Here is a 16096-nt window from a genome sequence, read left to right on the forward strand (position 1 = left end):
TTCTGGTAATGTTTTCTTCATGGTAAATATTGCCCCTAGACAATCTCACCGCTTTCATGATTTATAGTCTCAAATTTAAATCCCCAACGCAAATTTATTTCCCTGATTTTCAGACCCATTTGTTCAGCTGTCTGTACATCTTTAATTGAATTTCACACAGAGATCGTAAATTCATATCAAAAACTCAATATGGCCGGGCACGGTGGCTCACGCCTGTAATCCCAGCACTTTGGGAGGCCGAGGCTGGCGGATCACGAGGTCGGGAGATCGAGACCATCCCTGGCTAACATGGTGAAACCCCGTCTCTACTAAATATACAAAAATTAGCTGGGCGTGGTGGCGGGCACCTATAGTCCCAGCTACTCGGGAGGCTGAGGCGGGAGAATCGCTTGAACCCAGGAGGCGGAGGTTGCAGTGAGCCAAGATTGCGCCACTGCACTCCAGCCTGGCGACAGAGCAATACTCTGTCTCAAAAAAAAAAACTCAACATGGCATTCCTCTTCAAAGGGAGGGGTTACTTACCCCTCCAAAATGGTGTACATAGTGCAAAATAGTCACTAGAAACTGGAAAATAATTCTGGATCTCTCCTGACATCTAACTTATTTATTGGGCTCTTATTTTGTGTCACCTACATGTCTATTTTTTCTTAGTCTCCTTTTTCTCCCAGTTGCTACTGTGTTGCCTCTGGCCCTTATCTCATATTTGAATTGTCTTTTCCTTCCACCCTCCCCTTACACCTCTCAAGTGCATACTCCACACTGCTGTCAAAATTATTCTTGCAAAGTGCAAATGTAGTCATGCCACTGTCACCCTTAAAACCCTCTAAATGTTCTCCATTTCCCTCAGATAAAGTATATTTTCTTAGCATAGCCTGCAAAGTCTCCCATGATCAGACCAATGCTGATTTTAGCTATAACATCATCCCTTCTTCAGCCCTATTAAACCACCTGCATATTCCAGAAACCGCCATCATATTTCAACATCTGGGCCTTTCTTTAAGCTATTCCCTCTGCATGCAGTGTCCTTTCAGCCAAAAGGAGGTACTTCCCTCTGTCCCCTAACCCAACATACACACCTGAAAGCTCAGTTCACCTCCCTCATTTTCTGAGGTCATTTTGCACATGATACAGTTGTCTGTCATGGTGCTTTAGTGACTTTTTGTGCTTATGTATATTTGTCTTCCTCCACTATCCTTGAGCTTCGTATATGTGTCACTCTTGTCTTTTATCCTCAAGTCTGAATAAATGGATGAATAAACTCCTGAGCCACAGCTCTGGTATCATTGGTAACAGTGTGCTAGCCCAGAAATTCCAATTATATCATCACCGCCATAAGTGGTTATGATTTCATCCAAAAGCAGAAGTGTTTTAAGTTGCCTGAATTTTTAAAAAGATAATTGTGGAGTTTTCAAACAGGTTTAGAGTTGAGACATTTCAATAATACTGCCACCTTTTATTGTGCCAGGTTCTAATAGCTTCCCATCTCACTCAGTAAAAACCAAGTCTTTAAAAATGGCGTGGAGGGGTCATTTCAGTCTCCTGTTACCTCTCTGATCTCACCTCTATTCCGGCTACCCTGACCTTGTTGCATCCAGAGCACCACGGGCACACATCCACCTCAGGACCTTTGCACTGCCTGCTTCTTCCTCCTGTAAAACCCTCTGCCCAGGTGACTGTATGGCCTGCTCCCTCAACTCCTTCAGCCTTTGCCCAAGTACCTCCTTAGTGGGCTTCTAGGACCACTTGCCTACTCCGCTTTTCCCTTTCCCTGCATTATTTTTCGTCATAGCCCTTTCTGCCATCTAACAGACTATACATTTATTTTGTGTCTGTTCCCGTTCCTCCAATAGAATGTAAGGCCTGTAAGCATAGCAGTTCTTGTCTGTTTCCTTAGCACTTAACTCTGTCTGGCACACAGTGAGCACTCTGGGTATTTGTTGAGTGTTTGAATAGATGGATAGAGGAGCTAGCTGCTCAGTGCTTGGCACTTTCATTCCTTAACGACACCCATTCTCAGTTCTTAACAACACGATTTGTGGTGGCACCTCTGGTAAAAAATTCAGGCCCAGAGAACAAAATATCTCTCTAGGAAGTGGCAAAGGTCATCTTCAAACCTAAGTCTATTGATCTCAAACTCTGCTGTCTCTGGTGGAATCCTTGCTAGTTGCCCCTACTCTTCATCCCACTCCTGTAATGGTGGGAGGGACTTTCTCCTCTACAAAGAGAGAGGAACTTTGTTCGACACTATTTTCTATATGTTATCTTCTAATCATCCTAATAGAGCTGCTGTGATGCCCAGACTTCAGGTGAGAAAAAAATTAGGTAGTTATCAAAGGATACAGTCAGCAGAGTGAAAGGGCAACCCATGGAATGGGAGAAAATATTTGTAAATTATATATCTGAAGAGAGATTGATATCTAGAACATAAAAAGAACTCCTACAACTCAACAACACAAAATTCAATTTTAAAATGGACAAAGGACTTAAATAGACATTTTTCCAAAGAAGACATACAGATGGCCAGTGAGTATGTGAAAAGATGTTGAACATCACCAATTATTAGGGAAATGCAAATAAAAAGCTCCTCAAATCCAGTAGGGTGCTACTATCAAAAAAACAGAAAGTAGTAAGTGTTGACAAGGGTGTGGAGAAAGTGGAACCTTTTTGTACACCATTAGTGGGAATGTAAAATGGTGCAACAACTATGGAAAACAGTAGAGTGGATTCTCAAAAAACTAAAGAGAAAATTACCATGTGATCCAGCAATTCTACTTCTGGATGTGTAGCCAAGGAATTGAAAGTAGGGTCTCAAAGAGATATTTGTATACCTATGTTCATAGCAGCATTATTCACAATAGTGAAAAAGTGGAAACTACCCAAGTGTCTATCAATGGATGGGTTGATACGTAAAATGTGGTATATACATGCAATGGGATATTGTTCAGCCCTAAAAAAGGAAAAAAGTTCTGACACATCCTATAACATGGATGAACCTTGAGGGCACTGTGCTAAGTGAAATAAGCCAGTCACAAAAGGACAAGTACGGTGTGATTCCACTTAATATAAGGTACCTAGAGTAGTCAGATTAATCAAAACAGAAAGTAAAATGATGGTAGCGGAGGAGATGAAGAATTACTGTATAATGGGTACAGGGTTTCAGTTTTACAAGATGAAAAAGGGTTCTACAGATGGAGAGTGGTGATGGTAGCACAATGCAAATGCACTTACTACCACTGAACTGTACTAATTGAAACAGTTAAGATGATGAATTTATATATATTTTATTACAGTTTCAAAAATTAAGATTAAAGAACAAAAGGTAAGTAATTTGTTCAATGTTACCCAGTTCAGGGTTGCAGGTGGACTCTAGATTTGTGGGAAGAGACCACACGCACAACTTTTGAGTTAGATCAAGTTTCTCGTGAAATTAGCTTACTGGCAGCAAGGTGACCATATAGACAAGAGCCACAGCAGCAGATCTGCCTCCCTGTCGCCTTGGCCCTTAGAGTGACACTGGCCATGCAACATAGAATCCTCTAGAGCTGAGCAGCTTAGTTCCTGATAGACTAACATCATTTTACACTCAGAACATGTCACCACTCATGAAAACTTGACACTATTTTTGTGCTTTATTAAAGGGAGTGTTTACATCTTTAGGGGACTCTCGTTTCAACCTTCAGATCTCCTCTAGGCTGTCAGATTGGGATGGTTTCTTTGTCTTTATTTTCTAAATCAGAAAGGAGAAAGTTGTGAAAGCAAAGTTAGCCTCCTAAACATAGTTGTGTCCTATGGGAGCACCTTTCAAACCAAACATAAAATGTGATGAAACCTTTTTTAAGGTTTGACTAAATGTGTTTAATGTTGTCAAATTTACTATTTCTGCATACAGGGATTGTTGCATCACATTCCCTTCATTGAACTGGGTGGGCTTTGGAGTTAAGCCTATTCCATATTCTGCCTCCCCCACATTCTGTTTGTGTCATCTGGATTCAATCACCTAACTTCCCTGAGCCTTGGTTTCGTCCTCTGAAAAGTACATGTAGTGATGAGCATTTCAGAGGATTAAGATCAGGACTAAATAATGTGGCCAGGCATGGTGGCTCACTCCTGTAATCCAGCATTTTGGGAGGCTGAGGCAGGCAGATCTCTAGAGCTCAGGAGTTCAAGACCAGCCTGGGTAACATGGCGAAATCCTGTCTCTACAAAAAAATATTAATCGAAAAATTGGTTGGGCATAGTGGCACATGTCTGTGGTCCCAGCTGCTCGGGAGGCTGAGGTGGGAGGATCACTGGAGCCCAGGAGTTCGAGGCAGCAGTGAGTCGAGGTTGCACCACTGCACTCTAGCCTGGGCAACAGGAGTGAGACCTTGTTTAAAAAAAAAGACAGAATAATGCTGCCTGTGAAGCAGTCAGTGTATAGTAGATGCTTAACTCCTTTTATAAACAGTTTACCAATATACTTAGTGCAAGTTTTGTTCTAAATCTGTTTTTAAGAAGTTACCACTCATTCATTTAGCATATATGTATTTTATGACTTATTCATTTAGCACATATGTATTTATTAACTATTGGGTACCAACTCTGCACTTAGTGTTGGGGTGCACTAGTGAGAAAGACAGAGATTGTGCCCTCCAGAGCTATCAAACAGGCATTAAATAATCACTTAACTATAGTTTTGTGCTGGAAAGGAAACATCAGAGAGGTTGGTAACCTTAGCTTTCCTCTTGGTCTTTTTTATCCCCTTAGGAAATTAAGTGTTAAATCCATTACGAACCCTCGGTACCTGGACAGCCTGGGGAACCCATCGGCAAACGGCCTGTATGATTTAGCTTTGGGCCCTGCAGATTCCAAAGAGGTGTGCTCCACCTGCGTGCAGGACTTCAGCAACTGTTCTGGGCACCTGGGCCACATTGAGCTCCCACTCACGGTGTATAACCCTCTCCTCTTCGATGTAAGTGTTGCCTTAGTTGTGTGGGTCTCAGGGCTGCTGGTGGGATTTGTGAGTGCTGCCTCTCTCCCACAAGAGTGGTCTAAGGAGGTTAAGCCCCAGGCACTCCAATGAAAGCATTCTGTAGAATGAGATTTTGAAGCTTTGAGCCAAATACAATAACTTCAACTTACCCTGTGGCCCTAAATAAATGAATATCAGTTTGATTCCAGTTGAGTAGAGCCACAGCCTGATTCCGTTTGCGTGGAGGATTGGGGAGAGTTCAGATTCATCCCCTACACCTTTTGTTTCAGGGTCTTCGTGCTCTTCAGAAATCTCAGTGGCACCTGCCTGGTAATAGAGAGAACTTCAGTGTTCTCAGGGTCTCCCTGAGCCCTTCAGGTGTCTCTACAGGCACTTGTGTGGTGGCAGGAGAAGCAAAGCCCCAGAAAGCCCAACAGTGAGGTCAGAATGAAGCTCCTGTCTAGAGTCATGCTGGTACATTTTCAGCTTTTTATTTCAGCTAACTCACCTCCAGGATTTTTTTTTGTAAGCTACACATATGTTGGTATACATGGACATGATTTTTGTCTGTTAATCATGTTAAAGAGAAGTGTCTTTTTTTTTTTTTTTTAAGACAGTGTCTCATTCCGTCTTCCAGGCTGGAGTGCAATGGCCTGATCTTGGCTCACTGTAACCTCTGCCTCCTGGATTCAAGTGATTCTTGTGCCTCAGCCGCTCGAGTAGCTGGGATTACAGGCACGTGCCACCATGCCCAGCTAATTTTTGTATTTTTACAAAAATTACAAGAGACAGGTTCACCATGTTGGCCAGGCTGGTCTCAAACTCCTGGCCTCAAGTGACTGGCCTCAAGTGATCCGCCCGCCTTGGCCTCCCAAAATGCTGGGATTATGGGCGTGAGCCACTGCACCTGGCTGAGAAGTCTCTTAATTAAATCTTGGAATAAAATAAAGATATTTCTCTACCTCAGGTCGTACACCCAAAGTAAATTTCAAGTCTAAATGGATTAAAATAAAACCTTAAAAGAAAATAGAAGGGAATATTTATCTGGTTCTTAAGATAACAAAGGCCTTTCTAAGCATGTAGGCTGAAGTAGAGTTTTTAAAGGAATAGACTGACTACATAAAGAAACTTGTGAGTATACTGAAAATCACCATGACTACTGTGTTTCTTTCTAATATCCTGTTTGTTTTTATTCCCTCTCTTCAGAAGCTGTACCTGCTGCTTCGGGGCTCTTGTTTAAACTGCCACATGCTGACTTGTCCCCGGGCCGTGATTCACCTCTTACTCTGCCAGCTGAGGGTTCTGGAAGTCGGGGCCCTACAAGCAGTATACGAGCTTGAGAGAATTCTGAACAGGGTAGGTGGGTAGTGGTCACAGAAATCAGGAAAGGCAAAGTGGTGGGGAACAAGAGATGCTTGTATGTTGTCCTAGTTACCATGCCAATAGTCACCAGAACGTTTGATCTTTATATCTTATAACTGGATACCAATAGCTGAGTGTGAAAACAGGAAGCTATAAGAATAATAAAAGGAATGTTCATAGAAACAATGGTGAAATACCATTTAATCCATTTATGAGCTTTTTCTGATTTTCTGGACCAAGGATTCAATCAAGGTTTATTCAATCAAAAGACATTGCTTTTGATTGTTACATCTCTTTGATCTGTCTTAAAGTAGAACATTGTAATGTAGAAAATTCTTTTTCATGATACTGACTTTTTTGGAGACTCAAGGCCAGTTGTCTTATAGGATTTCTTACATTTTAGAATGTCTGATTATTTCTTGTAATTAGATTCACATTTTGGCAAGATACAACCTACATGATACAGGGTACTTTGTATCGCATCATTTTAGGAGGCATATGATGTCAGGTTGTTCACCTATTGGTAATGCTTACTTTGTTTACTTCTTGTGTTTGGTTTTTTTGGTCTTTTTTTGTATTAACACATAATATTTACACATATTTTATGGGGTACATAGTGATGGTGTAATACAGACAGTGTATCAGTGATCAGATCAGGATAATTAGCGTATCTGTCCTCTCAAACATTTATCATTTCTTTGTGTTGCGAACATGCAATATTCTCCTTCTAGCTGTTTGAAACTATATTATTGTTGGCTATGGTCATCCTATAATGGTGTAGAACACTAGAATTTATTCCTCCTGTCTAATTGTAATTTTATCTTCTTTAACAACTCTCTTCCTGTTCCCCTTTTTTCCCTACCCTTCTCAGCCTCTAGTATTCTCTATTCTACTTTTACTTCTATGAGATCAACTTTATTTTTGGCTTCCACATATGAATAAGAACTTGCAGTGTTTAACTTTCTGTTCCTGGCTTATTTCACATAATGTCCTCCAGTTCCATCTATGTTGTTGCAAATGACAGGATTTCATGCTTTATTATGGCCAAATAGTATTCCATTGTGTATATATACCACATTTGCTTTATCCCTTTATCTATTGTTGGACATCTAGGTTGGTTCCATATCTTGGCTATTGTGAATAGTGCTGCAGTAACCATGGGGGTGCAGGTATCTCTTTGATATACCAATTTCTTTTCCTTTGGATAAATGTCTAATAGTGGGATGCTGGATCATATGGAAGTTCTATTCGTAGTTATCTGAGGAACCTTCATATGTTTCCCGTAGTGGCTATACTAGTTTACATTTCCACCAACAGTGTATAAGAGTTCCCTTTTCTCCACATCCTCACCAGCATTTTTTTTTTTTTTTGTCTTTTGGGGATAGCCATCCTAATGGGATGAGAGGAAACCTTATTGTGGTTTTGATTTGTGTTTTCTCAACGACTAGTGATGTTGAACATTTTTTCATATATTTGTTGGCCATTTATATGTGTTTTGAGAAATGTTTGTTCAGATCATTTGCCCATTTTTTAATCGAATTGTTTGGGATTTTTGCTGTTGAGATGTTTGGGTTCCTTACATATTCTGGATATTAAGCCTCTGTCCCTAAGATGAATAGTTTGCAAATATTTTCTCCTATTCCGTAGGTTGTCTTTTCACTCTGTTGACTGACTACTTTGCTGTGCAGAAGCTTAGTTTGATATAATCTCATTTGTTTATTTTGGCTTTTGTTGCCTGTGCTTTGAGGTCTGATTGATAAAATATTTTTCCAGACCTTATATTTAGGTCATTGATCAATTTTGAGTTGATTTTTGTAGAGGGGAGCAGTGGAGATCTAGTTTCATTCTTCTGCATATGGATATCTAGTTTTCCCAGCATCATTTATTAAAGGCACTGTCCTTTTCCCAGTGTATGTTCTTGGCACCTTTTGCAAAAATCAGTTTGCTGTAGATATGTAGATTAATTTTTGGGTTCTCTGTTTTCATTGGCCTATGTTTCTGTTTTCATACCAGTATCCTACTGTTTTGGTTACTACAGCTTTGTAGTATATTTTGAATTCTGGTAGTGTGATGCCTCCAGCTTTGTTCTTTTTACTCAAGATTGCTTTGGCTGTTCAGGGTCTTTTGTGTTCCATACAGATGTTACAATTTTTTTTTTTTCCGTTCCTGCAAAGAATATCATTGGTATTTTGATAGGGATTGTACTGAATCTGTAAATTGCTTTGGGTAGTGTAGTAATTTTAACAATATTAATTATTCTGATCTATAAGTATGGGATGTTTTTCCATTTGTATCCTCTCCAGTTTCTTTCGTCAGTGTTTTGCAGTTTTCCAAGAGTCTTTCACATCCTTGGTTAAATTTATTCCTAGGTGTTTTTTTGGTAGCTATTATAAATGGGATTGCCTTCTTGATTTCTTTTTCAGCTAATTCATTGTTTGTGTATAGAAATGCTACTGATTTTTTTTATCCTGCAACTTTACTGAATTTGTTTGAGTTCTAAGAGGTTTTTGGTAGAGTCTAGGTTTTTCTGTATATAAGATTATGTTGGCTGGGAGTGGTGGCTCACACCTGTAATCCCAGCACTTTGGGAGGCCGAGGCGGGTGGATCACAAGGTCAGGAGATCGAGACCATCCTGGCTAACACGAAGAAACCCCATCTCTACTAAAAATACAAAAAAATTAGCTGGGCGTGGTGGCGGGCGCCTGTAGTCCCAGCTACTCAGGAGGCTGAGGCAGGAGAATGGCGTGAACCCAGGAGGCAGAGCCTGCAGTGAGCCAAGATTGTGCCACTGCACTCCAGCCTGGACGACAGAGCAAGACTCCATCTCAAAAAAAAAAAAAAAGAATGTGTAATTTGTAAACAGGGACATTTTTACATCTTTCTTTTCAGTTTGGATGCCTTTTCTTTCTCTTGCCTAATTTCTCTGGCTGGTTACTTTTGGATAAAGTGGGGATGACCAGATCTCTATTGTAAAGAGATATTTTTTCATAGTTAGTATTTACATTAGAATTTCTGGTGCTATTAAAAATACCTTATTTAAAATTTCATTTTGTTTGTTGATATGTAAAAATGTTATTGATTATTTATGAAGCAACATGGCAAAATTGTCTCATCAATTCTGACAGTTTATCTGTAGAGATTTTTAGATTTTCAATACAATCCTATCTGCAAATACTGGCCTATTTGTTCCTTTCAAAGCCTTATATGTTTTCTTTTGATGGCTAGGATCTACATTACTGTGTTGAAGTGGTAGTGGGTATCTTTGTCTTATTTCTTGTCACATAGAAAAGTTGTTCCCCTTTGCTCTTCTCCTCCCTCTTCTTGGATACTTCAGTCCTGAAGACATTAGGTGGGTGGAGCAAGCTGGGATTCCACAAAGATACATGGCCTAGTATGTGGTGTCTGAGCCGCAGCAGAGTGAGCAAAGCTTCGTGGGATGGGTGTCCCTGTACAGGGACTCAGCCAGAGCAGAGTGAGAGGGGATCCCTGCACGTGTGGGCAGCCCTGTGCGGAATACCAGAGCTCGAATAGGGTGAGGAGGATGTTCATTTGGAGATAAAGGCACAGCTTAGAGTGTGAGAGCCCAAATCAAGTGAGAGGGTGCCTGTGCAGGGTGACCCAGCATGGAGTGTATGAGCCCAAATGTGATAAGGAGGGGTCCACAAGGAGGGTGGGCTCATGTGGAGCTTGAGCCCAATTTGGGTGAGGGCTCCACACAGAGGAGGGGATGACGGCGGCAGTGGTGGGAGAGTGGTTACATACGGGGAGAGAGAGAGAGACGTTGATGAATAAGTACTTAATTGATCGAATATGTACTTTAGGATAATGGGGGCCAGGTTTTAACTATCAGAGAAGAGAGTTACAAATATATGAAAGAGAGAAGACAGAATTAATCCTGTATTGTTAAAATGGAATTAAAAGTTCTGGTGTAAAGTGTGTGTGTACACATGTATTTTCCCCTGGCCCTGTCCCTGAAAGGGCTCAGAGGAGTGATAGCACCTAGCACCCCCTTCTTGTTTTCTAAATATCATTCTCCACTAAAAAAGCTTCTTGGAGAAATAGCTGATCTAGAGCTGGGACAGAGAAAGTACAAGACCAGCCTGGAATGTCACATGCCAGAAAGGAAGTATGTGCTCAAAGAACGATGGGACATGTCCAAAGGGCACAAAAGCCTGTGTGAAGGGCCCACTCTGGCCAAATCTAGGACAGTTTGAGCATCATAATAAATGATGACACTAAGTGATTATAACCCATTGAATGAAGTAGGAATCCATGAACCTACTTTTATGTTGATATAAATGAAAGAATGAATTGAATGACTGAAAGTTTAACAGGCTACTTACGCACTTTCAAAGTACCCTCCCTCCCATACACACACATAGTCTTTTTTAATTACAAAGGTCAGAGGGAGAATAACTACCATGGAGAAGAATTCTTACCTGGCAGTCACACCCTTACTCAAGTGATCAAAGTGAAACATACCTGATGGGACCAATTGAAAGAACACAACATCGCTTCTGGATATTCCTGCCAAAGATGTGTTAGCCAAATCTGATCATGAGGAAACATCAGACATGCCTGCAATTGAGGGATATTCTATAAAACTTGCCTTTAATCTTCAAAACTGCTAATGACTAAAGTTAAAGACTAAGGAACTATTCTAAACAAAGGAGACTAAAAAGTGTAACAGATGGCTCTAAACTGGATACTTTTGCTGTAAAGGACACTAGTATTATTTTGAGACAGAGTCTGGCCCTGTCATCCAGGCTAGAGTACAGTGGCACTATCTCGGCTCTCTGCAACCTCTGCCTCTGGGGTTCAAGCGATCTCCCACCTCAGCCTCACGAGTAGCTGGAACTAAAGGCATGCACCACCACACCCGGCTAATTTTTGTATTTTTTTAGTCAAGACAGGGTTTTGCTGTATTGGCCGGGCTGGTCTTGAACTCCTGACCTCAAGCGATCCACCTGGCTCAGCCTCCCAGAGTGCTGGGATTACAGGCATGAGCCATCACTCCCAGCCTGTAAAGGATATTATTAAAGGAGTTGGCAAAATTTCAATGTTGTTTGAGGATTAGAAGGTAATAACTTATCAATGCTAAGTTACCATTTTTTGATGATCGTATCATGGTCATATTTGTGAGTGTCCGTGTTTATAGAAAATGTTCACCAAAGTATTTGGGGTTGATGGTATATCAGATCAGCAGTGTACTGTCAAATGGTTCAAGAAAGATACATTTCTGGAAATACGTGGAGTTTTTCTATAAATTTTAGATTGTTTCAAAATATAAATAAATTATACCCTTAAAATAGGGAACCCTTTCGACATTTCACTATTAAGTATGGTGTTTACTGAGCTTTTAATCGGATTAAGGAAGCTCCTTTGTATTCCTATTTTGCTGTGGTGGCTAAATATTAAATTTTATCAAATACCTTTTCAATATATACTGAAATTTTCAGATAATTTGGCTCCTTTTAAACCAGCTAACATGGTGAATGACTCCATTCCTTTCCTAATGTTAAATTAACCTGGGATTCCTGGGATAAACCCAAATTGTTTATGATATATTACCTGTTTAATATGTTGTTGGATTTGATTTCTTAATATTTTACTTGGGATTTTTGCCTCTGTAATCATGAGTGAGATTGGTTTACATTTCCTTTCTCCAATTGTCTTTTTGGGTTTTGGTATCTAGATTATGTCAGCCTCATAAAATAAGTAAGATAATTCTTTCTTTTTTTTCGAGAGAGAGTCTCACTCTGTTGCCCAAGCTAGCGTGCAGCAGCGCAATCTTGGCTCGCTGCAGCCTCCACCTCCCGGGTTCAAGTGATTCTGGTGCCTCAGCTTCCCAAGTAGCTGGGATTATAGGCATATGCTACCACGCCCAGCTAGTTTTTGTATTTTTAGTAGAGACAGGGTTTCACCATGTTGGCCAGGCTGGTCTTGAACTCCTGGCCTCAAGTGATCACCCACCTTGGCCTCCCAAAGTGCTGGGATTACAGGCATGAGCCACTGTGCCCAGCCGAGTTAGATAATTCTCTCTTTAAAAGGCCCTGGAGGAGATTGGAGACATAGTATGCCAGCAGGGCAGTGCCACACATTTGCCTTCAGCAGGTGTCCTCACAGGGACTAGTTGTCTTTGGCTGCCCACATGACAGACGACTGCTTAAATGCAAAGGAATGAGATCATATCAGCGGCTATGGGAGCCACCCTGGCCTAGAAGCCCCATCTCCCAGAAAGGAATCAATATCGTTTCTAACAGTTCCATGGGCTGTGCTTCCAGGGACCCTAGGATATGCCCAGCTAGGACCTAGGGAAGCTCAGAGCTATGGTCTTTCCAGTCCAGATATAGCCTAACCAGTTGCGGTCATTTTTACCATCAGTAGTGTTGCCTAATAACACAACCGACATTTCTACTTTTATTTATTTATTTTTTGAGACGGAGTCTTGCTCTGTTGCCCAGGCTGGAGTGCAGTGGCGCAATCTTGGCTAACTGCAACCTCCACCTCCCAGGCTCAAGCGATTCTCCTGCCTTGGCCTCCTTGAGTAGCTGGGACTACAGGCAAACACCACCATGCCCGGCTAATTTTTTGTATTTTTAGTAGAGATGGGGTTTCACCGTGTTGGCCAGGCTGGTCTTGAACTCCTGACCTCAGGTGATCTGCCTGCCTTGGGCTCCCAAAGTGCTGGGATTACAGGTGTGAGCCATCGTGCCCGGCCTATTTCTACTTTTATTACGTTTCCGAGGGAACAGAGCTAAAAAAGTTAACTTATGGTCAAATTTGTCCAAAAGAGAGATTGAGAGAAAGAAAGGATTTTCTTAAACCAGTGCTCACAGTAAGTCACATGTTTCTAGGAATTTCCCCATTTCATTTAAAGTTTCAGATTTATTGACATAAAATTATTCATGGTGCCTACTATTATACCTTAAACTTTTTTTTGTAAAATATACACAGAAATGCATTAATTATATATACAGTCCAGTACAAAGTAACTATCACCCTTACAGTCCAGTTCAATGTCAGCATATTGTTTATGTCCCCCAAAACCCTCCCTCCTTTCCCTGTCCCCTTGTGTATTTATTTTTGACAGTTTGTCTGTCATTGACCTTTAAAAATTCTTTGTTGGGGCTGGACACAGTGGCTAATGCCTGTAATCCTAGCACTTTGGGAGGCTGAGGTGGGAGGATTGCTTGAGCCCAGGAGTTAAAGAGCAGCCTGGGCAACATAACAAGATGCTATCTCTAGTTTTCTAATAATTATAAAAATAAATGTAAAAATAAAAAATATTTATGGGAATAATTTGAGGGCTAGGATGATGCTGCCTTCTCCAGAGAAGATTCTCATTGCTTCTGCTGTGTGCATGGCACTGATGCCAACTTGGGACTGTCATTATCCAGGTTCAACGCTTAAAGCTCCCTGGATGGCCTGAGTGATCGTACAGGGGCTGGTAGTTCCTGAGAGTATAGTCCTTTGTGTTCTAGCTTACTATGTTTATGTGTTGGGGGGTGAAGAATGATGGCTTCCTGTTAGATTTCTAACCTTATACTAAAAAAGCTTTAGGTTTTTAAATTTGTTCTTTTTAAAGGCAGGATCTCACTGTCTTGGTTAGGCAAGCACTGGAGTGCAGTGGCAATTCACAGGTACGATCATAGCGCACTGCAGCCTCAAACACCTGGGCTCAAGCGAGCCCCTGCCTCAGCATCTAGTGTAGCTGGGACTGCAGAGGCACCACTGTGCCCAGCTTAGGTTAAGACTTTCATTTCTGTTTCCTACATCATTTGAGAGTTTGTGAATAAAAAGTTCAAAATTGCTGCATTGGAAAATGCACTCAAGGCCAGGGCTCCTGGGGAGCATCATAGGCATATTCCCTGGGGCACATGAGTATACCAAGTGATGTCCTGCCTCAGCACAGCACCAAAGCCCTGCATTAGCACATGTGGCTGCATGCTCTTTCATCTTGCTAGATTCCTAGTTCCCCTTTAGTTTGCTCTGGTTATTTATTCCTCACTGTCCTGTCAGCTGTTCAGAACATTAAGATTTTTAAAATATTTTAATCTATCTTGGTTCTTTGCAGTCTTAGGTTTGGTCTGGGGAATCTAGCCCACCGTTATTGGAAGTAGGATGTTCTCATTTGATTTTTTTTTTTTTTTTTTTTTTTTGAGATGGTGTCTGACTCTGTCATCCAGGCCGGAGTGCAGTGGTGCCATCTTGGCTCACTGCAACATCCCCCTCCCAGCGATCTTCCCACATCATCCTACCAAGTAGCTGGGACCACAAGTGGATGCCACCACACCTGGCTAACTTTTTGTATTTTTGGTAGAGACGGGATTTCACCATGTTGCTCAGGCTGGTCTCAAACTTCTGAGCTCTAGTGATCCACCTGCCTCTGCCTCCCAAAGTGCTGGGATTACATGTGTGAGCCACCACGCCTGATCTTGTTTGATTTTTTTTAACAGCGATGCTGTCTTACTCTTTTGAAAGTGCAACACAGTAGCCATAGTTTCTTTTTCTCCCTTCAAATGAATCTTTTCCACCCTTGGAGAGGCTGGTCACAGTTGTGCTGCTCATCAGATGTGTACATTACTGTGATAATGGAGTTTTCCTCTTTGTTTTCCAGCTTCTGGAAGAAAATGCTGATCCCTCTGCCTCTGAAATTCAGGAGGAATTAGAACAATACACAGCTGAAATTGTGCAGAACAACCTCCTGGGGTCCCAGGGCGCACATGTGAGTTAACACTGTCTTTCTCCCATGCTGTTTTGGGCATCATTTTATCACTTTCCCTCTGTGCTGTCCTTTGCATATACTTCTGGCTTCCCAAAGTAGACCTGAGTTTGAATCTGAGCTCTGCCTCTCATGAGACCTGCAACCTCACAAATTACACAACTGTCCCTGAGTGTCCACTATCTAATCTCTAATGCCTGCCTCCAGGACCAATGAGAGGATTATATGACATATGATTTTGGTATAGCATCCAGCAAGCCTCTTCTTAAAAAATGGCATCAGGTCTTTTTTTCCTTCTCCAACACTTCTCTTTAACCCACCGCTACCTTATTCTCCCCTTCATATACTGCCTAAGTATTAATTTGTTCAACGAATGAATGAATGGGTAGATAATTCACCTGTGAAAATAGTCTTGAAGTCTGCTTCACTTCATGCCTTGGTTTCACACCAGAGATGCTGATTTAATTGGTCTGGGGTAGGGTCCAAGTGGAGTTACAAAAGCTCCCAGATGGTTCCCATCTGCTGCCAGGTGCAGAGCCACTCATGTGGCTGGACTGTGGATGTGCCTTCCTTAGAACCCTGAGGTCCTTCTGAGGCAGGCCAGCTGCATCCAGAGGGCTTCCTTTTACAAGTGAAAGTAACTAGCACTTATTGAGTACTGGCTGTATTTCAAGCCCCCACTGCGTTCATGATTCTTTATCTTAGTAAGAGCTTACTGAGGTGGTTACTATTCTTATTCCCGTATTATAATTGAGGAAACTGAAGGCTTAAAGAGGTCACTCAGTAATTGTCAGAGCTCAAGTGTATTAGGGTTCTATGGAAGATTTTGTTTAAGAAAGTGGTGGTGGGGGTGTTTCCTCTGGTTAAAAATAAAAGGTGAAAACCATAAAGTAAATATATTGGATTCTCTTCAAAATGGCACTCCAAGGTTCTCTGACTTTTTTTAAAAAAAACAGGTAAAGAACGTGTGTGAGAGCAAGAGCAAGCTCATTGCTCTCTTCTGGAAGGCGCATATGAATGCTAAGCGCTGTCCCCACTGCAAGTAAGTATCAGGGCC

At 41.4% G+C, this 16096-nt stretch overlaps 1 protein-coding gene across 2 annotated transcripts in view; it reads left to right on the forward strand.

The window, feature by feature from the left end:
• The window catches only part of POLR1A (RNA polymerase I subunit A), an 89338-nt gene that overhangs the window by 918 nt on the left and 72324 nt on the right, over positions 1 to 16096 (forward strand). For both annotated transcript variants that reach the window (NM_001133901.1, XM_024241989.3), the window contains 4 exon segments: positions 4747 to 4951; positions 6158 to 6307; positions 14935 to 15042; positions 15996 to 16081. In NM_001133901.1, coding sequence (NP_001127373.1) covers positions 4747 to 4951; positions 6158 to 6307; positions 14935 to 15042; positions 15996 to 16081 — 549 coding nt within the window.

Source organism: Pongo abelii, chromosome 12 (genome assembly GCF_028885655.2).
Source record: "Pongo abelii isolate AG06213 chromosome 12, NHGRI_mPonAbe1-v2.0_pri, whole genome shotgun sequence".
Classification (NCBI taxonomy): domain Eukaryota; kingdom Metazoa; phylum Chordata; class Mammalia; order Primates; family Hominidae; genus Pongo; species Pongo abelii.